At 36.9% G+C, this 24,301-nt stretch overlaps 1 protein-coding gene and 1 non-coding gene across 2 annotated transcripts in view; one reads left to right on the forward strand and one right to left on the reverse strand.

Moving 5' to 3' along the window:
- Positions 1 to 623: 623 nt before the first annotated feature.
- The window catches only part of LOC118984942 (cAMP-specific 3',5'-cyclic phosphodiesterase 4B-like), a 113,067-nt gene continuing 89,389 nt past the window's right edge, over positions 624 to 24,301 (reverse strand). Inside the window, exons 2-4 of the mRNA XM_037043165.1 lie at positions 15,548 to 15,660; positions 9,695 to 9,930; positions 624 to 700 (exon numbers count right to left, since the gene is read on the reverse strand). Of these exons, the coding sequence (XP_036899060.1) occupies positions 643 to 700; positions 9,695 to 9,930; positions 15,548 to 15,589 (336 nt within the window). The 5' untranslated portion in view covers positions 15,590 to 15,660 and the 3' untranslated portion in view covers positions 624 to 642. The remainder of the gene's footprint in view (positions 701 to 9,694; positions 9,931 to 15,547; positions 15,661 to 24,301) is intronic.
- LOC118985726 (U6 spliceosomal RNA) lies at positions 6,487 to 6,593 on the forward strand. Its single transcript, XR_005066182.1, has one exon. It is a non-coding gene; the product is annotated as a U6 spliceosomal RNA (small nuclear RNA).

A 24,301-nucleotide genomic window follows, 5' to 3' on the forward strand; every position in this document is an offset into this window, starting at 1 on the left:
TATCTATGATCTCCAAACTATGATATAGAAACAGGTTTTTAACTGCTTTCAAGGTTCACTTAGTACTTTAAACTCACCCTTTTCAAAACCAAAACCACCATCTTTTACTTTATAGCTTATCCCCAACTCCCACCCCATTGGGGGGGGGCATTACTATTTATTCAGTAGATCAAGCTAGAAACACCTCTGCATTCGTGGTTTCTTCTCCTTGATCCTAATTGAAGTCAACTGAACACCAATTCCCATCCATTCAGCCCTCATGGTGCTCACATTTTCCTCCTCTTTTTCATTTCCACACCTACTTCCCTGCTCAAATCCCCCAGCATTTACCATCTACCTCCCTCTGAAAGTCTCCCCTCTGGACTTCCAACCTTCATACCTTTCTCTTTTCAAACAATCTGTGCATTGTCTCTTATTACTTTATGACCTTACTGAAATACAGAAAAATAGAGAAAACTTTAAAGGCTTCCATACAGTAATTTGGATAAAGCCAAAACCTTAATACCCTTCGTGTTCTAACCCCCACCCACTTTTTCAAATTCAGATTTCCTACCTTTTTTTAAGCCATATCTCCACCCATACCTCCTTACATAACCTACATACCTTATGAAAACTTGCCTTCTTTCAATATTTCACTTTGTCTCAAGGAGTCATGGTGCTGTTCATGCTTTTTCCTTTGCCTGAAATGTCAGCCCCATTTCTGTTGAGCAGAGAGACACTTCAGCTTCAAGGTCAAGGACAAATAACAGCTTTCACTGTTGCTTCTCCCTCCAAGGAAGAATTAAATGCTCCTCACCTGTATTCTTATTCTGAAACTACACATATTGAATGATATTAATTTGCTTACATCTGCTTTTCCCAGTTAAGTCTTAAGAGTGTTAATGATGTGTTCCCTTTTTTGTCAACGCTCTCCCTTGAGCCTTTGGAAACTATTTATCTTTTAATGTATCTCCCCAGTGATGTTTATTTGTTTCTAGAATACCACATGATTGGAATCAGATAGTATGTTGCATTTTCATACTGAATTCTTTCACTTAGCAACATGAATCTAAAATCTATCTTTTTATAGCTTGTTACTTGTTTCTTTTTATCACTCAATAATTCCATCATATGGGTATACCATAACTTAATGATTCACATATTAAAGGAATCTTGGTTGCTTTCAGTTTTAGTGATTTTTTAAATAAACCTATATAAACATTTGTGTGCAGGTTTTTGTATGAATATAAGTTTTAATATCAGTTGAGTAAATAAATACCTAGGAACACGACGGCCAGATCATACTGTAACACTATGTTTTGCCTTGTAAGAAACTGCCAAACGTCCAAAGTGGCTGTGACGTTTTGCATTCTCACCAGCAATGAATGAGAGTTCTTGTTGATCTACATTCTTGTCAACAACTGGTACTATTTTTTTTTCTATTTTAGCCATTTTAACAAGTGTGTAGTGGTATCTCATTATTATTTTAATTGGAAATTCTGTAATGGCAATTACTTTTGAACATCTTTTCAAATGCTTGTTGGCTATCTGCATATTTTCTTTGGTTAGCTGTCTCTTCAAATCATAGGCCCATTTTCTAATTGGATTATTTGTTTTCTTATTATTAAATTTTTAAGTTTCTTGGATATTGTGGATACAAGTTCATTATCAAATACATGTTTTGCAAATATTTTCTCTTAGTCTGTGCCTTGTGTTTTCATTATCTTCACTGTCTTTCACAGAGCAGCAGAGCAGACATTTTCAACTGACCTAACTGCCACTTACAACTTTTTTTCTTTCAATGACCATGCTTTGATTATATTAAACAAACTTGTGGCCTAATCCAAAGTCACCTAATTTTCCTCCTATATTTCATCTCCTAAGACTTGTATAGTTTTACACTCTACATTCTGATCTCTGATTTATTTTTGAGTTAATTTTTATGAAAGGTGTAATGTCTTGTCTAGGTTTCTTTTTTTTGTTTTGTTTTGGTTTTTGCATATGGATGGCTAATTGTTCCAGCGCAATTTGTTGAAAAGGCTGTCCTTTCTTGACCGAATTTCTTTTGCTCCTTTGTCAAAGATCATTGGCTATATTTCAATGGGCTCTCTATTCTGTTCCACTGATCTATGCATCTATTATTTGCTAATATAATGCTACATTGATTACTATAGCAATATAGCAATGGGCTTTCTATTCCATTCCATTGATCCATGCATCTATTTTTTGCCAATATAATGCTATATTGATTACTATAGCTTTATAATGTCTTGAAGTCACATCGTGTGAGTCTAGCAACTTTCTTCTTCTTTAGTATTAAGTTGGCTATTCCAGACCTCTTGTCTTTCATATAAAGTTTAGGATCAGTTTGATTATATGCACAAAATAGTTTACTGGAAATTTTCTTGACATTGCATGAAATATATAAATGAAGACAGGAAAAATGCATCCTAATTTTTAAAAATCTTTTAACATATAATTTTAATATACCTATTTATTTAGCCTTTCTTTGATTTCTTATCAGAATTTTATAATTTTCTGCACATATGTCTTGTACATGTTTTGAGATATATCTAAATATTTCTTTTTGTTTTTATACTACTGTACTTGTATTACTACTATTTCAAATTGCAACTGTTCATTTCTAGTGTGTAGGGAAGCAATCAATTTTATATATTAATGTTGAAATCTGCAACCTTGCTGAACTCATTTATTAGTTCAAGAAGGTTTGTTTTTTTTTTTTACAAAAAAAACTTAGGACTTTCTGCATAGACAACCATGTCACCTGCATAGAGTGTTTTATTTCTTCCTTTTTAGACCATATACCTTTTATTTCCTTTTCTCATCTTACTGCACCATGAGGATTTCCAGTATAAAACTGAGTAAGTTTAGTCAGGCCAGACATCCTTCCTTGATTCCCAATCTCATACAGAAGGTGTCTAGTTTCTGATTATTAAGATGTTAGCTGTAAGTTTTTATCGAGGTCTTCAAGTTGAGGAGGTTCATCTCTATTTCTATCCAGATGAGAGTTTTTATATAACGGATATCAGATACTGCCAAAATCTCTTTCTGCATCAATTGATAGGAGTATATAATTGTTCTTCAGTCTGTTGGTATAGTAGAATGCAGTGACTGACTTTCAAATGTTGAACCAACTTAACACATCTGGAATAAATCCCACTTTTTCAGGGTATATAATCCTTTAATATCATGTTGAATACATTGCTGATTCTTTGGAAGATTTTTGCATGTATGTTCATCAGGGACATTGGTCTGGAGTTTTCCTTTCTTGTAATGCCTTTGTCTGATTTGTGTGTTATGGTAATGATGGTCTCATTACTGTCTGTTAATATTCTGGAATACATTGTGGAGAATTGGTATCATTTCTTCAATGATACATTCTGTCTACTTCAATTTTCTGGAATAGATTTTGAAGAAATGGTATCATTTCTTCCTAGAATGTTTGGTGAATTTCATCAATGAAACCATCCAAGCCTGGAGCTGTCTTTTTTAGTAAGTTATTAATTTTCTAGTCAATGTCTCTAATAGAAATAGGCATATTTGTGCTATCTATTTCCCCTCTGTGACTTTTGGTACTTTGCATCTTTCAAGGAATTAGTTAATTTTATGTAAATTTTCAAATATATGGGCATAACATTGCTTATAGTAATCTTTTATTATTCTTTTAATCTCCATGAAATCAATAGTGATGATCTCTCTTTTGCTTCTGAAGGCGGTATTCTGTGTTTTGTTTCTTTTTATTGGATAGACCTACCAGAGTTCATCAATGAGTCGATCCTTCCAGAGAACCATATATTGATTCCACTGTTTTTTTCTATTGTTTCTCTCTCTTTAATTGCACTGATTTCTGCTCTAATTTTTATTATTAATTTCCTTCTGCATACTTTAGTCTTAAATTGTTCTTTTTGTTTCTAGTTTCCTAAGATAGAAGCCTTACTGATTTTAGCTTCTTCTTTCTTGTCAAATATATATTATAATGCTGTAAATTTCCCTCTGTGCACTAATTTTGCTACATCCCCAAAATTAAAGTAAATTATAGTTTTATTTTCACTCAGTTCAAAATATCTGTAATTTCTTTTTGAGATTTCTCTTTGACCTATATGTTATTTAGAATTTGGTTGTTTAATCTCCACATATTTAGAATTTTCCAGCTATCTTTCTGTTATTGATTTCTTGCTTAATTGCATTGTGGTCTGAAAACACACTTTGTATAATTTTCATTCTCTTAAATTTGTTAAGGTATGTGTTATAGCCCAGAATAGTTGTATCTTGGTGAACATTCAATGTAAGCTTGAGGAGAAAGTGTATTCTTCTGTTGTTAAATAGAGTGTTTAAAAAATTAATTAAACAAAGTTGATTGGTAATGCTGTTCAGGTCAAATATAGCTATAATAATTTTCTAACAATTACTGAAAGGGCGGTGTTGAAATCTACAACTATGATGGTGTATTTGTCTATTTCTGTTTGCAGAACTATTAGGTTTGGCACATGTATTTTGATACCTCATTGTTAGGTACATACACATTAATGATTGCATCATCTTCTAATGTAACGGCTCTCTCCATCCCTGATAATTCCACTTGACTTGAGTTCTGCTTTAACTAAACTTAACATAGCTACACTAGCTTTGTTTTTTATTAATATCGGCATAATGTATCTTTCTCCATTGCTTTGCTTTTCACAAATATAAATTTTATATTTGAAGTGACTTCTTGTGAATGACATACTTTCAATAGTTGGGTCTTGTTTTGTTTATTCATTCTGACAATCTCTGTCTTATAATTAGTGTATTAAAATCACTGGCATTCACATTTAAAGTAGTTATTGATATAGTTGGATTAATGTCTATGATATATTCATTGCTTTTATTCTTTGCCCTCCTCTCTTTTTCTGCCTTCTCTGGTTTTAACTGAGCATTTTATATGATTCAATTTTTCTCCTCTCTGAGCATTATTAGTTATACTTTTATAAAAAATTAATGGTTTCCATAGACTTTTCATTGTATATTATTACTTAATCTAAAATCTAAGTCTGCCTTGTTGTATAGCAAAGGTGCTTTAAACCAGAATAGCTCCCATTGCTCCCTCCTGTCCATTATGGCATTGCTGTTGTTCATTGCACTTGTCCACAGTATGTTGTTACTATAAGTACGGTATAGTGTGCTCACTTGCCCACAGTACAGTATGTTGTTACTATAAGTATTTTATCAGGTTATGTTTTATATAGCAAAGAAAGATTACTTAAGAAAATTAATGGTATTTTATCCTCATTTATTTCTTTTCTTACTATTTTTTCTTTATATAGATCCACATTTATGCCCTATATAATTTTCCTTCTAGCAAAAAAAACTTCTATTATCATTTCTTTCAGGGCAGGAGTGTTGATAATGAATTCCCTTAAGTTTCATCTGTATGAAAAAGTGTTTATTCTGCCCTGGTGTGGCTCAGCAGATTCAGCACTGGCCTGGGAACCAAAGGGTCATTGGTTCAATTCCCAGTCTAGGGCACATGCCTGCATTGTGGACCAGGTCCCCACTGGGAGGCACGTGAGAGGCAACCACACACTGACGTTTCTCTCCCTCTCTTTCTCCCTCCCTTTCCCCCTCTGAAAATAAATAAGTAAAATCTGTTTTTAAAAAAGTGTTTATTCTCCCTTCACCTTTGAAGAATAATTTTGCTGGTTATAGATTTATGGGTTGATTGGGGTGGGGGCATTTCTTTCAATACTTTAAATAATTGACTCCACTCTCTTCTTGCTTTCATAATTTCAAACAAGAACTTTGCTACAATTCTTATCCTTGCTCCTTTCTATGCATGGTTTTTACTCTTTGGCTTCTTCATGATTTTAACTTTGTTTTTTTTGAGTTTCTGGAGTTTGAATATGATATGCCTAAGTACAGACACTTTAGTATTTATCTTTATTGGTATTCTCTAAGCTTCAATCTCTGTCATTGACTTTGGAAAGTTCTCAGCCATTACTTCATATTTACTTCTGATCCATTTTCTATTTACCTCCGTTATTCTAAATATGCATGCTTCACCTTTTGTACTTGTCACATGATTCTTGGACATTTCTTTATCTGTTTTAGGCTTTGGGGTTTCTTTTCCCTTTACTTTCAGTTTGGGAAGTTCCTATTCACCTAACTGCAATCTCAGTGATTCTTTCCTCAGCCTTACCCGGTCCAGTAATGAGCTCATCAAAGGCATTCTTCGTTTCTGTTACAGAGTTTTGATTTCTAGCACTTCCTTTTAATTTTGACTTAGAGTGCCCATCTCTCCACTTTACACTAATCATCTCTTCTTGATTGTTGTTTACTTTCCCATTAGAGCCCTTATTACATAAATTAGTCATTTTAAATCCCTTTTGTGATAATTCCAACATCTCTGTCACATCTGGGTCTTACTCTGCTGCTTGGGTTATTCCTAGACTGCACTTTTTTCTTGCCTTTTAGCATGCCTTATAATTTTCTAGTCAAAAGCCCAACACAGCACTCACTTTGGCAGCACATATACTAGAAATTAGAATGATACAGAGAATACAGGCATGGCCCTGTGCAAGGATGACATGCAAACTCACGAAGCGTTCCACATGTTTTAAGCCCAATATGATGCATCAAATAAGAGAAACTAAGGCAAACTTGCCATTAGTGTGAAGTTTCATTTTAATCTAAGTAGGCTTTGACTTTGTTAAATGTTTATTATAGCCTCAGATGCTGGAGGTTTCAACTGCCCCAGTGATTAGATGTCATATAACTTACAAAGTGATCATCCTGATTAATTTCATACCCATCTGATACCATATATAGTTATTCGAATGTTATTGACTATATTCCCTATGCTGTACTTTACATCCTCATGATTATTCTGTTACTACCAATTTGTACTTCTTAATCCCTGCAAACTTTTCATCCATCCCTCTAATCCTCCTTCATTCTGACAAATGTCAAAATGTTTTCTGTACCTATGAGCCTGTTTGTATTCTGCTTGGTTGATTATTTTGTTTTTTAGATTCAATTGTTGATAGATATGTATTTATTGACATTTTATTGTTCATATTTTTTATCACCATCTTCTCCTTCTTAAAGAAGACCCTTTAACATTTCACATAATGCTGGTTTGGTGGTGATGAGCTCCTTTAGTTTTGTCTTGTCTGGGAAGCTCTTTACCTGCTCTCCAATTCTAAATGACAGCTTTGCTGGGTAGAGCAATCTTAGCTGTAGGTCTCTGCTTTTCATTACTTTGAACATGTCTAACCAGTCCCTTCTGACCTGCAAAGATTCTGTTGAAAAATCAGCTGACAGTTTTCTGCGAACTCCCTTGTAGGTAACTACCAGCTTTTCTCTTGCTGCTTTAAGGTCTTCTCTTTGTCTTTACCCTTTTGCATTTTAATTATGATGTATCTTGGTGTGGGCCTCTTTGGGTTCATCTTGTCTGGGACTCTGTACTTCCTGGTCTTGTATGTCTATCTCCTTTACCAGGTTAGGGAAGTTTTCTGTCATCATTTTTTCAAATAGGATTTCTTACTCTCTCTCTTCTCCTTGCAGTACCCACATGATGTGATTATGGGTGTGCTTAAAGTTGTCCTAGAGGCTCCTTAGACTATCCTCATGTTTTCGTATTCTTTTTTTTTCTTCCTGTTCTAATTGGGGTTCTTTTTCTTTGTTATATTTCAAACTGCTGCTTTGATTCTCAACTTCATCTACTATACTGTTGATTCCCAGTAAATTATTCTTCACTTCAGTTAGTGTATTCTTCATTTCTAAATAGTTCTTTTTTTATGGTTTCCATGTCCTTTTTTATTCTGTTGAAGTTCTCTCTAGGTTCATCTAGTCCCTGCCTAAGTTCACTGAGCATCCTTTCAATCAGTATTTTAAATGTGGTACCTAGTAGATTGTTGGTCTCCATTTTGCTTAGTTCTTTTTCTGGAGTTTTGTTCTGTTCATTCATTTGTGACATGTTTCTTTGTGTCCTCATTTTGGAAGGCTCTCTGTGTTTGTTTCTATGCATTAGGTAGAGATGCTATGTCTCCTGGGCTTAGTAGAGTGGCCTGATATAGTAGGTGTTCCGCAGGGTCTAGTGGCACAGCCTCCCCACTCACTCACTCCAGGTGAGCACCCCCACCCCCACCATATGCTGTGTACACCCTCCTATTGTAGTTGAGCCTTGATTGCTGTTAGCACATCAACGGGAGAGCATTACCCCCAGCCTGATTAGCTGCAAATACTGCCTGTGGACACTTTAGAGGATCAGCTATATAGGGCTCTGGTGCCAATGGAGTCTGCCCCTTGAATGTGTCACTTTTAGAGGTGGTTGGGAGGTGCTTTGTTATAGTCTGAAGCTGTCCACCAGGTTTACTAGCTCTGGAGCCTCTAGGAACATGCAAGCCACTTGTGTTCTGCCCATGGCCACCTGGCATGAACTACAAGGCTATCTGCACATAGCTGCTACTTGTGCCAGGCTTGCAGATACCCAGGAGAGGCCAACCTCAAACCAAGACCAGTTGCCACTAGTGCCAGGCCTGGGTTCATTTAGCAAGAGGTACAGGGCACACCAAAGCCAGATGTTCTTGTTTGAGAGATTTTGGGAAAGTCTGAAGCCTGAACCAAGATAGGACATTTGTTTGGAAGAGCCACTGGAAACAACATAGGTGGGCCCACAAGTTGAGAAGCAGGTCTCAGAGAATCACCAGAACTGGGCAAACAGTGTGAGCTAAATTGATGGAGATTCAGATGTGGTGCCTACCTGCTGGCTCTATGGGGCAAGGACTCGGAAAAGGAACACAGGCCTCCTCTAGCACTTCTGTCTGTGAGAAAGCTGTCCTTCCGGCTGTTGCTCTAGTGCCACACAGTTCAATTTGTCTCACAAGTTCCTAGAGCCTTTCGGGCTGCTGCCCCAGTGCTGGGACTCAGAAGGAGTGTGTCCAAGTAAGTCTGTGCAGAAGCCCTTTCAGAGAAATTCCTGGGATTCCAGAAGCTCTCTGTCTCTCACTCACCAACAATCCCCACTGGTTTTTTACAGCCAGAAGTTCTGGGGACTTCTCTTCCTGTCACTGGAATCCTGAACTGGGGGGCCTAGTGTAGGGCAGGGACCCCTCACTCCTCAGAGGGGACCTCCACAGCCAAGATATCCCACCCAAGTTTTATAGCCACATGTGGGTGCGGGACCAGACTGTTCTGTGTTTCCATGTCCCCTAGCAGTGTCAATGTGGCTTCTTCTTTATGTTCTTAAGTGTAGGACTTCCGTTCAGCTAGATTTCAGGTGGTTCTGAATGATGGTTGTTCTTTAGTATAGCTGTGATTTTCATGTGGTTGTGGGAGGGTGTGAGTACCGCATCTACCTACAACCCCATCTTGGCTGGAACTGATAGAATATTTACTTATAAATTAAAACAGATTGACACACACTGAATAGTTACTTTGTTTTAATAAAAGGTCATAGGCCGTAGTTTTGCTTTTTCTTGACATTAGTGAAAATGTATCTCCCTTCTTTCTCAACAGCCTCCTTCTAATTTAAACAGCTAGAAAGCACCTCCACTGTTTAAAAGTCTCCATCTTGTACTCAAAGGGAAACAAGCTATCAAAATGTCAATAGCCTTAGTCATCCCACAGATAGCTAATATTTTAATAACAGGAAATCGTATTCAGAATAATTAGAAAATAAAACTTAGAACTGGTATGTAATTTTCAGGCTACTCACCCCTCCTGGCTTACAGATGTAATAGCAATGCTTGGGAGTGTCGTCAAGGGGAGCGTGGTCGGCCTGGAAAGGCCGTCAGCGTCAGGAGTCCTGGCCCTCTCGCTCTGTCTTTGGGACAGCGGCGGTAACTGCAGGTTTCCTGAGCAACACCGTCTCCCTTTCCAGAGGTCAATCCCAAGTGTGTTAGTAGAACTGTAGGATTTACTCAAGCTACATTCAAAATAATCTTTAACATTCTAGAGGAACAACAGGGAGAGAAGAAAGGGGAAAAAAGAAAATTCAAATGTTAAAAATGAGGCACAGTGGAGTAAAATAAGAAACTAAATGATCAAGTTGTCACTCACAAAGTCCTGAATCATTATCACAGGAGCAGAATCTAACAATGGCCTCAACAGCTTAATAGAAAGAAATAAAGGAATTGGGGTGGAAGAAAATTCACAACTTTTAGAACAAACATATCAGTTGCATATTCATATATTCATAGTGATCTTAAAGCTGTAGATAATGTTTCCCATTAACGGTATGTGGATTGAAGGACTTATCTCCTTTCTCTTTTTAACATTTCTTTTTCTTTTTTCTTTTTTCTCTTTTTCATTTGCTAAAATGAAAGCTTCTAATTAAAAATATTTAGGAAATCAGTGATATTCTACAACATAGGAACAATCTTTCCTGGCTGAAGTCTAAAGTTTCTAGTTTAGTGTTTCAAAGGAAAAAATATTTTCTATCATAGAACAGCAGGATGAAATAATTATGAAATTATGGGTGACTGCTATTCTTGTTCCAATAAAAGTTCTTCTCAAGATTGAGATTTCTTTCTCTATGACTCACATTATACAAGAGATCAGAAAAAGAAGAGTATAATGAATTCAGTCCTGGGCTGAACTGCAACGTCCAATACTTTCCCTGATGCTGACAGAAATGAAATTCTTGTGAGAAGATAAAAAGCACTTGCTATAACCAGTGAGTGATAAGAGTTATTTGCTCTTCCCATATAGCTCTGGTGACTATGGTTCCTGGTACTGTTGGGAGTGGGGGTCCCAGATAGGCTGCTGCCCATTGCCCCATTCATACCAGCTCAAAGACAGAAAGTGTCACAGCACTGCAGATGGCCACCGAGAGCAACTTGGAGTTTAAAAGAGATATTTGTTACCCTCCACTTTTCTTTTTTTTTAAAAAATAAGCTGGGTTTTTTAAAGATTTTATTTATTTATTTTTAGTGGGAAAAGGAAGGAGAGAGAGAGAAATATCAACGTATGGTTGCCTCTGGTGTGTCCCCTGCCAGGAACTGGCCTACAACCCAGGCATGTGCCCTGACTGGGAATCGAACCGTGATGGTGAGGTTCGCAGGCCCGCGCTCAATCCACTGAGCTACACCAGCCAGGGCAGCTCCACTTTTATCTTAACAGGGAATCATGGAAGCCCTACCATTAGGCCAAGGTCTTTCACCTGAAAGTCATTCTGTGCTTATAAAAAAGCAGCTACTTTCTACTAGCCCTTCAAAAGAGACTTAGGAGAATCTGGCACTAAACAGCGTCAAGTTTAAACAAACATTCTCTGCCCGCCTCCTCCATCCATACCTATCCTGGTTTGGAAGGAGTAATTAACTCAAGTGTTAAGGGTTTAACTGTGTTCATTTAACAAATATCTGTTGTACACCTATTATAGTGTTGCACTGTTCTACTTAAGAGAGATACAACAGCAAAAAAAAAAAAAGGCATAGTAAATGTTCTCATAAAACTGGTGTTCGAGCGGTTTACATTCATCTGATCCACACAGGACATTTCGATGATGGAAATCTGGGCATCAGTAGGCCTGACAATTTTCAGGGGGCCCACTCTCTCCCACCTAAAATGGGATATAATTGTATTTTCTTGTGTTTGACTTAACATTTTGGAATACTGTTTATCTGAGATTCTGTGAAAACGCAATTCAGTAACAGGAAGAAAACAAAACAGTCTAGAATTTCCCAGAGTTTGAAATACTCTGGAATGTATTCGGTGTTTCACCGTTTAGCAGCTGGTCATTTCATTAAATGTACCGTAGGCCAAATATGTACTGTAACCAGTGCAGGTGCTTATAAGCGGCCGAGGTGAAAACTTAAATGTTTCTTTTTCAAAACACTTATAGACCAGTTAAAAAGACAGAATGTTCAAAGTCTTCCTACAGAGACTCAAGAACAAATTACAATTCAAAACTATAACTACCAATCAGGCTAGCTCCAAATATACCTGTAAAGAAAGTACTGCTTAGTTGGAAAGCAAAGTCTTAAGAATATACTTTACCTCCTATGCAAGAAATTCTGTACCAGAGAACAGCAATAGGTATGTCATTAAGTTAAACACTAACAACCATAGTCTCCTAGCATATTGAATATTTCTCCCTTTTAGAAAATGGAAATATCAACTAGGCTTAACAGTAATAAATAAACCAAGAGGTATTTATTTGTTATAGGCTATAACAAATAAATAACACCTACCATAAAATATCTCCATACTGACTTGATAACAAGCTTGAATTTACAGGTTTAAAGTCATTCTTTGAGTTAAAGGAATGTGTTTCAAAGCCCTCAGTTAATGTGAAAATGCATTACCACAAAAGAACATAATAGAAAGAAAGCTTTTTAGTAATCAAATTTTAAATATCAGAAATGTTAACAATGTTTTACAAACACTAATTAACCCATGTAGAGTTATTCATAATTACCTAAAGCTCTCTAATTCATACTCATAACTTATACAGTACTAACATTCTCCAAGGCAAAATTTAGTTCCATCAATTCTCGATTGCTGCATCTGTGAACTGGAACTTATTTTCTTATTGCGACCAGCGCAACTCTGGCTGTCTCTACACCACTCATCAGATCCAAGATTTGGGGCAAAGGAATATTCATTTGAATGGTGCCTTTGGAAACCACAATTTTTAAAATGTACACACTGCCCAAATGAACTTATATCTTTATGACTTCAAGGGAAAATGCCCAGCTTTGGATTATCTTTGTGTTCTTGGATAATCCTTGTTTAAAAATCAATATCTTTGCCAATGTCATCCCAAAAGATTGTCACAAAACAGGAGCTAGTGTGAAACCCTGCAGCTCAGTAGGAAAAGTTCTCAGGAGGAAGGAAGGGAACGCCATAGGGATTCTTTGTCCTCTCCTTAGATCAAAACTTACCTTAATGTTAGGACCACGGGAGTGTCCAGGTGAGGCACATGGGGGCCTAAGCAGTTGAGGCTCTGTTGTTGCTTTTGTTGTTTTGTGTTGTCTTTTGTAGCGTGGACTTAAGTTTATTTTTGGAGCCTGCTCTAAGTTTTGAATTCTTGTGATTACACTCGTGGTGTGCAAATGAGATCAGGTATTTCCAAGGACTTCTAGTGTGCTTATGTGCCCATTCAGTTTGGATAACAGGCCAGGGTTGTTTGAGCCTTATTGAAACTAGAAATGGAAATTATTGGGAGCATTAGATGACACTTAAGGCCCTCGTCAAGACTAAATGTCATCGTGCTCCATGAGATGATAATAAAAGTAATTTTGTCTTTGAAAAAATGTGGTTTTATCATAGGCAATCACCACCAATTATAAGAGTAATTTAGGCCCTCCCACTCTCCCTCCCTGTCTCTTTGTCAATTTATACACATATCTCCTGGTCTCTTTACTCACTTTCCCCTTTTCAATTCCTTTCCAAAGCCCAGAACAGCTGCTCCCCCTTTCTAAATGATTCTGTACCCTTTAGTCATAGTTAATTTTTATGTTTAGCACTTGAATAACACTTAATTTACCCCTCACCTCTGGAACTTAGTTCTCGAATGCAAATTATTGAATGTATACTATTCTTATCATTCATCAATTAAGCCTCCTATTAAAATCACTTGTGTGCTATAAGTATATGAAGGCAGTAGTCATGATTATTCACTTGTGTATTCCCACAGAGCCACACACAGTGTTCTGCATTCAGTGAAGGCCTTTGCATATGCTGTTCCCTTTGCCAGAAATGTTCTTCTGCATATTCACAGGGCCCTTAGCCCTCTCTGTCTGCATGTCATCTTCTCATGTTACCCTCCCATAAACACTCTATTCTCACCATCCAATCATTCTTTGCCTCCAACCAAGTTTATTTTTCTGTACAGTTCTTATCATAGCTGGGATTGTTTTATAATTTATTTATTTACTTCTTCCCTTACCTCTGGAATATAAGCTCCAAAGGAACAGGGACTCTATGCCGTTTCTTGCTAAATCTCCAGAACCTAACCAGTGTTTGGCACATAGTAGGTGCTAAATTAATATCAGGTGAATATTTAAATCACTAAACAAATGTTTGCAAAATAACTAATAAAATATCTCACACATGGGATAAAACTTCCTTCAAGAGTGAAGTATGTAAAATGTGAAGTTGCTAGGTTGCTAAGTTGATTTTGTTCTGAGGTAATAAACACTACGTAACATTTAGTATGATCTTTAGCACTATAGTCAAGAGGCTGAAGTGCATAGTGAAACATTCTAGGCCATAACTCTGCACTGGAAACAAAATGAAAGCCACAAATGGGAGTTAAATGTGTCATTTTAAATTTTCTAGTAGACGCATTAGAAAAGAAACCTTTGAAATTACTTTTAATAATAGATTATACGTATTGTAGAACACCCAAAATATTATCACTTTGCCATGTAATTTATATCAAAAATTGTAATAAAATATTTTACTTTTAAAATCTGTACTACTATGCACTCAATATCCAAAATCTGTTTTATGCTTATAACAAATCTCTACTGAAACTAGTGCTTAAGCACCACATGTGGCTAGTGGTTAGTGTGCTGGACAATGCAAATCTCAGTAATAACTGTCTGGTGGGGTGAACAGTCTAAATGTGCTCTCCTTTTCTGCACAGGCTTGTATACAACCCTCCTGTCTTGAAGCACCTCAGGGAGGATCAGGATTATTACCAGAGTATGCAATGCATTGCTTAGTTTTATTCTTCCAGAAAATAGAGTCTTGGCGCACACATGTGAAAATGGTATTCAGGAATAATCCCAAGCTTTAAAAAAAAGAGAGAGAGAGAGAAAGGATTTCTAAAATCCAGAAGCTTCCCTTTGGATATCCTGAGCAGAGCACAGATGTCTATACACAGCTTTTTCTGTCTGAGAATATGGAATATGAAGTAAAGAAGTGCTCTTGTGGTCAAGGAGCAGAAAAGAGGGAAGTAAAGAAAGGTAATGAGAACAGAACACTAACAATGTCCCTCAACACAAAAGGGTAGAGATGGCAATGGCAAAGCAGTGTGTTTGATAGGACTTGAGTCCCCTAGCACACCTAAGTCTCCCTCTGCACTTGCATGTCCCAGAAGTCCCCACAGCCACATAGGAACACAGAAGGAAGTTAAGAATGATCAGGTGTGGCTGAAACTCTGCATTTCTAATAAACACTCAGGTAATGCTGCTCTAAGGACCACACGTGAATAGGCAAGACCTAGAAGATGTTACATCACAAACTTCTTACGAGCAGTTGTCAAAGATCCAAACATAGGAGGTGACTCTCAAAGTTTAGTTGTACTAGATAACAGTATGAAAACAAGTCATAAGGGAACTAATAACATGGGCAGTGGAAAGAGGAGTTTCTGGGACCAAATGTGTGCATGTGCCACAGACTGGTGATTTTGTGCATGAAAACCATAAAGCTCAAACCAAGTGCATTTCATGCAACCTCACAGAATGCTGGGCCCCAGTGCTGGCAATGTCTGGGTCATAGAAACACCTTGTGACAAAGCAGTGGTGTCATCTTTGCCTGTCCTGTGCATAGAACTGTGGAGTGACTTCTTTACTGAGCAGAGAAAAAGTGGGCGGAGTCTCTGCCTTTTGGAACTTACATCATCCGCTGTCACTGCCATCACACTCCTGCTTTTCTTCATTATAGAGTTGAAGAATATGCTCTCTTAGGGTGTCTGCTATTCAGTGCAGCTTGGCTGGCAATTTTTAAGATCTAGAAAGGAAAAAAAGACACCAAAATGAATAGTTTGGGATGCTCAGTTAAATATAAATTTGTATTCTTCAAACTAGTATTTGAATATATGGGTAAGTAAACATCATAATTTTCTAAGCCAGTTCAATCTGATTGTGAGAAAAGAGGTTAACAAAATACAAAAATCCAAGAAATTAAATGCAAAGCTATTTGGGAAAGAAAAGGATAACAATTGTGTTCCCAAATAACCAATTATCACTAAGAATGTAGATATAATATGTATTTGTAAAGGGTTTTACATTTAAAAAGTGCTACCCCATAAAATGTTTGATTTGATTCCCATAACAGTCTGTGAGATCATTTTCACATTTTTTTTCATGAAAGAACACAGGATCAGAAAAATAATTTGGCCAATGTAACAGCAAAAACGTGGCAGATCTGGAACTTAAGAGATATGACACTATTATCAAAAAAGAGGAAAAGAAAGAAAAGTAAAGCAATACAAAAAATATACACAATCAAAAATTCTTAACTTCAATTTTACTGTTAGTTTAAACCTCACACATAAATAAGTATTAGACAAGTATTCATTGCAGAGAATTTTAGCAACCAGTAGTTAGAAAAAGCTAGAAATCTCTACTTTAAATCACAAAGACCTGGTTATTTTGAGCCAGAGACACTGCAGTTCATGACATTTGTTTTGTGTAGATCATTGGAAGTCACTTCAGAAACAACCCCTATAACATTACCAAAAATTAAGGGTATATCCTGGTTGTAGAAGCCCCAAAGGAAAAGTAGTTACTGGTTTACCAGAATTCGAGCTACTAAAATGGGCCCAAATTGAAAAGGTACATCATATCAGGCATATGATTATATACAAGAGAATGTGAAGAATTCTGAGTTTGCAGAATTGAACTGGAAAAGCTATACTATACAATCGTCAAATCCGAGAAGCATTCATCTGCATGGAGGTTTCTCAAGATCTTGGTATAGAAATGCCCTGCATAGTTGCTGAGCTCAAGAAGCTCCTGTTTTCTCACTCTGTACATTTAAACTCTTAATACATTCCTGATTTGAAAAGTCTGCTTCTGTAACACAAAGATATATATAGATAAAGAGCGTAATGAAATGATAGCTATGTGACTAGGAATACTAAGTAGTGGCATCGTACCATCACCCGGGAAACCAGGGTTGAATTTCTACCACATAATTTGACTATATTATGCGGCAGTTGGCAGTAAAACTGAGAGTAGATAAAAGAGTGGGGGGAAGGAGAAACTTGGCCTTTTAAATGTTCTACAGAGAGAACCCTCCACAGTTTTCAGGGGTTTTATTCCACAGGCCAAGGAAAAGAATTTCCTCAGCATACAATAGATTTACAAGTACTGAGTTCTTCAAAAGCTGTACTAACAGGAGTAGGCAGAATTTCAGGGTTTTTACTCAAAGGCTGCTTGAAATCTAACAAAAGTAGACAAATAACAGATATTTTATCACAGAGCTACAGTCAATCTTTAGAGGGTGAACACATGATGCAATTTACAGATGATGTATTATATAGAATTGTACACCTGAAACCAATATAATTTTATTAACCAATGTCACTCTAATAAATTCAATAAGAAAGAAAAGAGATAGACTTAAATAACAAGTATAATTTGTTTAGTGGACATAATAGAGAACAATATGTGTGCAAAAATATGGAAATAAATTAATAGACCAAGGGTATGCCACATTAGGAAGCTCCCAGGCCAAGGAAATTAATGACAAGCAGAAAGATAATATGTTCCAGGGTAACATCAGGAGGTCTTTGGGCAAGCTACAGTATTTTTGTGAGGTCTCAGCTGTGTAAATAAACTTTAAGTTTTATGACACTTCACATGTGAGAGCTTATTGGACAAATTCATGTGCCTTCAACTGGGAGCATGTCCTGACTAGGAAAAGCAGGATCTCAAGTAACAAGGCAATTTTCCAAATGTTCTACATTTAAAAATATATTATTCTATATTCAGAAGGAAAACTTAACATCTGTTATATAAAACAAAAAAGAAGGAGAGAGAGCATTTTTTGGATAGTCCTTGTTTGCCCCTCAAGATCCACACCTCTGCCTTCACCATCCTGCCTGTGCCCTGGGAGGGCCGTCCCTGGGAGGCTCACCCAGTGACTGCCCATGGCTCTCCAGCCCTCTGGCTCCCAGCTGTGTTCAGTCAATCGGAAACAAAAGCAACAGGTTAGAGGGCAGAAGGAAAGCGAGAGTCCTTCTCTGCTGGCCATGGTGTAGCAGTGACTAAAGTCCTCTACTTTAAGTTACAGCCCTGCAGGCAGCCCTCTTCCAAGGTGACAAGTTTCCCTGGGTTCCATTAACTGATGTCTCCTCGACGTGACTCTTCAGAGATAGGGCTGGTAGCTTTTCCCACTGTTGCTAGCCTTAGGAGGCCTCATCATCTCTTCAGGCTTATCCTCCAACCTGCCTGTACCTCTTATAAATAGCACCTCCATTAATCTGTGTTGTACCCTGTTTTGGAAATGCAATCTGTTTCTGGCTGGGACTCTGACTTTTAAGAGATTTGTTCCAAAAAACTTTATAAACCACAAGGCAATTTCAAAATATCTTTCCTCAGTGTCTAGAACAGTGACTAACGAAAAACAGGGTCTTAATAAATAATTTTTCAAAGAATAAATGAGTGAAATATAGTTGGAGATCTAGAGTGATTTTATGGCTTTTAGAAAAGAAGGACAGCAGACATTAAATCAAGTTGTTTTTTGTGAGGAAGAAATGGCTTCACATCATCACTCTGGTGGCAATGAGGATTCTGTTTGCGAGTTCTGGGAAATGGTATATTTAACAGTGCCTTCTATTATAATATTATACTACAACATTATATAATAGCATACAATATACTTTATTATATAGTATTATTTTATACTGTGTTTAATATGGGAGAATAGAAGTTATTTATGCCATATCATTGCTGATTTTTAGTGTCACTTGTCTTGCATTTAGTCTGCTGTAGATTGAGATTTATCTTATGCCAGTTTAAGTATTGTATGTACACAATTTCAAATATGTGTCATAATAATCATCCAACCAAGTAAGGTAGGCACAAAAATCATAACAAGTAAGAGAATCCAGCCTTGGAACAGTGATGAAATATGCCCAAAGTCACACACTCCGCTGGTTAGGACTAGAGCATTTAGGTTCTAAAGCCAAGCCTCCTAACCTATCATAATGCAGTTCATTCAAATTTATTCACATATTTTCAAGGTAGAAGTGAATTATATGACTTTTATTTCATTTTCTGACATTAGAAATATAAGTTAAATGGATCAGTTTTCTGGAAACATGCTCTCCAATCAGACAAGGATAAGCAAGAGTAATTTTTAAGAGATACAGAAGTTTTTAAGTGCCTCAAATTTGAGGCAAATATAGATGAGAAAAGAGGACAGGTTCTCTTAATTTGAGATTATTTCATATTAGCAAAATTTGCTTCTCAATAAATAGAACACCATATGCTTCATTAAAATGAATTATTTCTAAGAGTTTCTAAGCTGATGAGTAAACTGATGACTATACATTCCATTTCTGGCACATTGTAATAGTTTTCCTGTGGTTTTATATTTCTTCACCTTAAAGATGCTTTTAAAGTTATATTATTCTTTTATAACATCCTGTTACACTTAAAGACTACAGTATTCCTCATATAATTTTGCCTTTTTCATGTCTCCCTTCTCCACAGAGAAGTAAAAGCTGAAATAAGGGAAAGGATGCTGGGTGCTGTAGCAATCATGTGAATTCCTCCTTCAACAAGTTCAAGTTGTCAGTTCTAGTAATCCCTGGCTGACAGAAATTTCAACAAATTATGACAATCATTTTAAAAATATTATGTACATCATGGGTACATGCTAGACCAAACCATGAAGAAATAAGAAAAATAAGAGTAATATTTTGAGGTTTTAAGAAAGTTACTTTTTTTGATTAGGTTCCACTTATAGGTGAGATCATATGGTATTTGTTTTTCACCGTCTGGCTTGTTTCACTCAGCATACTGTTCTCCAGTTCCGTTTATGCTGTCATGAAAGGCAGGAGCTCCTTCTTTCTTTCTGCTGCATAGTATTCCATTGTGTAAATATGCCATAGTTTTCTGATCCACTCAAAACAAACAAGCAAGCAAAATACAACTCCAGACATTAAAATAAAGAACAAACTGGCAGTAACCAGAGGGGAGGAGGTGGATAATGGGGGAAGAAAGGGAAGGGTCATTGAAGAACATGTATAAAGGGCCCTTGGACAAAGCCAAAGTGGGGTAGGATTGAGGGTGGTAGGTGGGGGGGGGGGGGGCAGGGGAAGTGTGGTGGCAGGAAAATGAAGACAACTGTACTTGACAACAATAAAAAAAAGAAAGAATATTGAGAAAAAGAAAGCTACTTTTTCCCAATTTAAAGATTGCCTTTTATTCTGAGATGATGTTCAGAAAAGTTTCATTCTCTTTTGTGTGTGTGTCTAATTGATTTATTGAAAATTCTGAACTCAGTGGGGCACAGATTTGTACTAGTTTTCATTTTTCTCCAGTAAGTACTTCCCATATGCAAATCTCTTTCATCTTCCTTCACAAGAGGTCACATTGAGTCCAGAACTTCCATTTATAACTGCTTTATATTTTTATTTTTTAATATTTTGTGTTGTTCTATCAAAGTTGTCCCAATTTTCCCCCTGTTGCTCTCCACTGCCCAACTCATCCCACCCTCTACACCCACAGTCAATCCTCACACTCTTTCCCATGTCCATGGGTCACTCATACATGTTCTTTGACTAGTTCCTTCCCCTTCTTTCCAACCTTATCCCCCTTCCATATTCCTTCTGATCAATGTCAGTCTGTTTCTTGTTCCCATGCCTCTGGTTCTATTTTGCTAATTTGTTTGTTTTGTCCATTAGGTTGCTCTTATAGGTGAGATAATATGGTGTTTGTCTTGCACTGCCTGGCTTATTTCACGTAGCATAATACTCTCCAGTTCCATCCATGCTGTCATGAAGGGTAGAAACTCCTTCTTTCTTTTTGCTTCATAGTATTCCGTTGTGTAAATGTACCACAGTTTTTTTTATCAACTCATTTACTGATGCACAATTAGGCATTTCCAGGACTTGGCTACTGTAAATAATGCTGCTATGAGCACTAGGATGCATAGGTTAGTCTGAATTGGTGCTTCAGGATTCTTAGAATATAACCCCAGCAGTGGAATCACTGGATAAAAAAAAAGTCAGTTTCAATTTTAGTTTTTTGAGGAAATTTCATGTTGTTTTTCACAGTGGCTGCATCAGTCTGCATTCCCATCAACAGTGCACTAGGGTCCCTTTTTCTCCACATCCTTCCCAGCACTTGTTGTTTGTTGATTTATTGATGATAGCCATTTTGGTAGGAATGAGGTGGTATTTCATTGTAGCTTTAATTTGCATCTCACTCATGGCTAGGGATGTTAAGTGTCCTTTCATATGTCTATGGTCCCTCTGTATGTCCTTCTTGGGGAAATGTTTGTTCAGGTCCTTTGCCTATTTTTTAATTCGTCTTTCTGGTGTTTAGTCTTATGAATTCTTTACGTATTTTGGAGATCAGACCCTTGTCTGAAGCATCATTGGCAAATAGGTTTTCCCATACAATTGGATCCCTTTTCATTTTGGTGATGTTTTCTTTAGCTGGGCAGAAGCTTTTTAATTTGATGTAGTCCCATTTGTTTATTTTTTTCCTTTATTTCCCTTACCCTAGGAGATCTATTGGTGAAAATATTGCTATGGGATATCTGAAGTTTTACTGCCTATGTCTTCCTCCAAGACTTTAATAGTGTCATGGCTCATATTTATGTCTCTCATCCATCTTGAGTTTATTCTGGTGTATGGTGCAAGTTCGTGGTCTACTTTAATTTTTTTGCATGTAGCTGTCCAAATCTCCCAATACCATTTATTGAAGAGGCTATCTTTACTTCACTTTATGCTCCTGCCCCTTTGTCAAATATAAATTGACCAGAGACATGGATTTATTTCTGGATTCTCTACTCTGTTACATTAATTTATTTGGCAAAATAGCGGAATACAAAATCAACATTCAGAAACAAAGGCATTGCTGTACACCAACAATGAAATATCAGAAACAGAAACTAGGAGAAAATAAACCCCACTTACTATATCAACAAGAAAAACAAAGTACCTAAGAATAAATTTAAACAAGGAGGTAAAAGACCTGTACCTAGATAACTACAGAATGCTGAAGAAAGAAATTAAGGAAAATACAAATAAATGGAAGTATATAATGTGTTCACGGATTGGAAGAATTAACATAATCAAAATGTCCATACTACCCAAAGCTATCTATAGATTCAATGTAATGTCTATGAAAATACCAATGGTATATTTCACAGATCTAGAACAAATATTTCAAAAATTTATCTGGAACCAAAAATGACTCCAAAGAGCCTCAACAATCTTGAGAAAGAACAAAATAGGAGGGATCACAAAACCTGATATCAAACTATATTACAAGGCCACAATAATCAAAACAGTTGGCTACTGGCATAAGAACAGACACATAGATCAATGGAACCAATTTATAACTGCTTTAAATCACATGTCCCTTTTTTCTGGGTTCAGTGACCAGGCTGTGTGGTGCCACTCAGTGGCCAGTGTGTGGAACTTGGCATGGGAAGGGGAAATGGTCTACTTTTCCTTTTCCCTTCCTTCTTTCATTTTCAGATTCTAACTCCTTCCACATTGAAGTAGAGTGGAAAAGTTAATTAAAAGAACTAAAAACCTTCTTACTTAATGGGGCATTTAATTACAGTTCTCTTGAGTGCCACTACTTCTGTGGTAAAAAGAGACTGTACACTGATGACCCCTCTAAGACAAGTGTTTAAGTGCTGGCTCTCTTTTTAGGGGTGAGTAGGAACATTCCTATCAGGAAAAAATAACTTTTCTCGTCTCCCCAGCTCCCATCCCCATTGGTATACATTGAATGTGCTGATAGGGTTCCTTTGAGCAATGGTCTATTCTCTTGATTGAAGTAATGACAAAATGGCTCAGGCCTCAGAGAACTTGATCCAGAATAAGCTCAAGCATCTTTGTCACACCAAGGGGTAAAAGTGAAGGCCCTTTTGCTGCTCTCTCTTCACTCCAGTTTTCTATCTCCACCCTGCTAACGCACTCCATTTCTCTCTTCACCCAGTTACCTCACTCTATTTCCCCCTTGCTCAAAAAGGCACAAAGAGAAGATCATAAAATCTTCTGCTTAAGTGACCAATGGAAAAATGAGATACTGTGTCAGTTTTTTATCAACATCTTTCAGAACTAAGCCAGCCACTCTAAACTCTGCTCTGTGATGCTAAGGCTGAGACATTGCTAACTGCATTTCACAGATCCTCTTCTCAGCTGGCTTCCTGTAGTACTGCCAATGGGAATAATTAGTAGAAAACTAGAAGAGATTTGTAGAAAAGGGACTCTCTTCCTTCTTTCAGGAGCATATACAAATTGGGCACTCCCTCCTGACAGACCCAGAACCAACCACACAATATCCTAGTAAGATGTCTGCTCACTAGATTCATGGTGACTACTTGGTTGTTCCAGCTTCTACTAGTGGTGACCCCTCATTCCTAGACTCTCATAACACCATCATCCCTTTTTCCCCTTGCATTAGAAATGGTAGCTGCTTCATTAATCTTTGGGTCAGCTGGCTGGCCCCTTTCATTTTCATCATTCAGTACTTATGTAATCAGTTTCTTGTATTAAATCTCTTTTGTTTTCCTAACCAGAAGCTAATCTTCCTTTTACTGAAGGCAACCCCCATTTCTAGAAGTGGCTATACATCTTCAGTAGGCCAATAATCCCCTTCTTTAAAACTTCTTCACATTCTATTCCCTCTACCCAGAGTCAGTTTATATGAGCACTGGGAGGCTGTCAGGATGATGAACAAACCTGACATCCTCTCAGAGAGAGTAGTCTGAGCAATTTTTATACAGTCAAACCTCAGTTCTCCAAAGTTCTCAACCAAGTTGTTCATAGAAATAATGTCTTGGCTGTCTAACAGAATTTTGAGTCTCAGTTCTTGACCCAACAACTCTTTCATGATGAAACCTGTATGATCAGTCATGTGCCTCTTAGGTGACAATCAAAGATTTGGTTTTTTGAAGAAATCATTTCTCAGTTTTCTAGAACAAATTAAGTTTGAGGACCAAGGTTCCACTGTAATTCTTTCCTTAGAGAACATGGAGTATTTTTATGGGTAAAAGGGGACCATCCCCATTTCTTGCCTAACAGGAAAAGTCTTATTCAACAATCTCTCAGATGTTAAAATGTTCATTTATAAAATGATAAAAATGTAACAGGACATGAGCATTTCTTTCTTTTGTTCCTTAATGACCCCCACTGAGAAATTAAACACTGACAACTTCATGTCAGCCCTCTAATTCTTTGGAAATTTTATTGATTCAAAAGTACAAATGTCTAAAAACCTGTAAACTAGACCAGTGGTCTTAACTTTACAAAATAACTAGCACAAAGTCTAACTGAAGAAAAGAAAGCTCTTCTGGTTTGGCCTAGCATCTCATGTATTATGAACTGAGGAAAAATTTTGGACAAAGCAGAATCTGAATTGCTGTCCCCATTTGTAGTTACACAACTGCCAGC

The sequence above is a fragment of the Sturnira hondurensis genome, unplaced genomic scaffold (assembly GCF_014824575.4).
Source record: "Sturnira hondurensis isolate 20B ecotype Veracruz unplaced genomic scaffold, ASM1482457v3 Scaffold0000648, whole genome shotgun sequence".
Lineage (NCBI taxonomy): Eukaryota > Metazoa > Chordata > Mammalia > Chiroptera > Phyllostomidae > Sturnira > Sturnira hondurensis.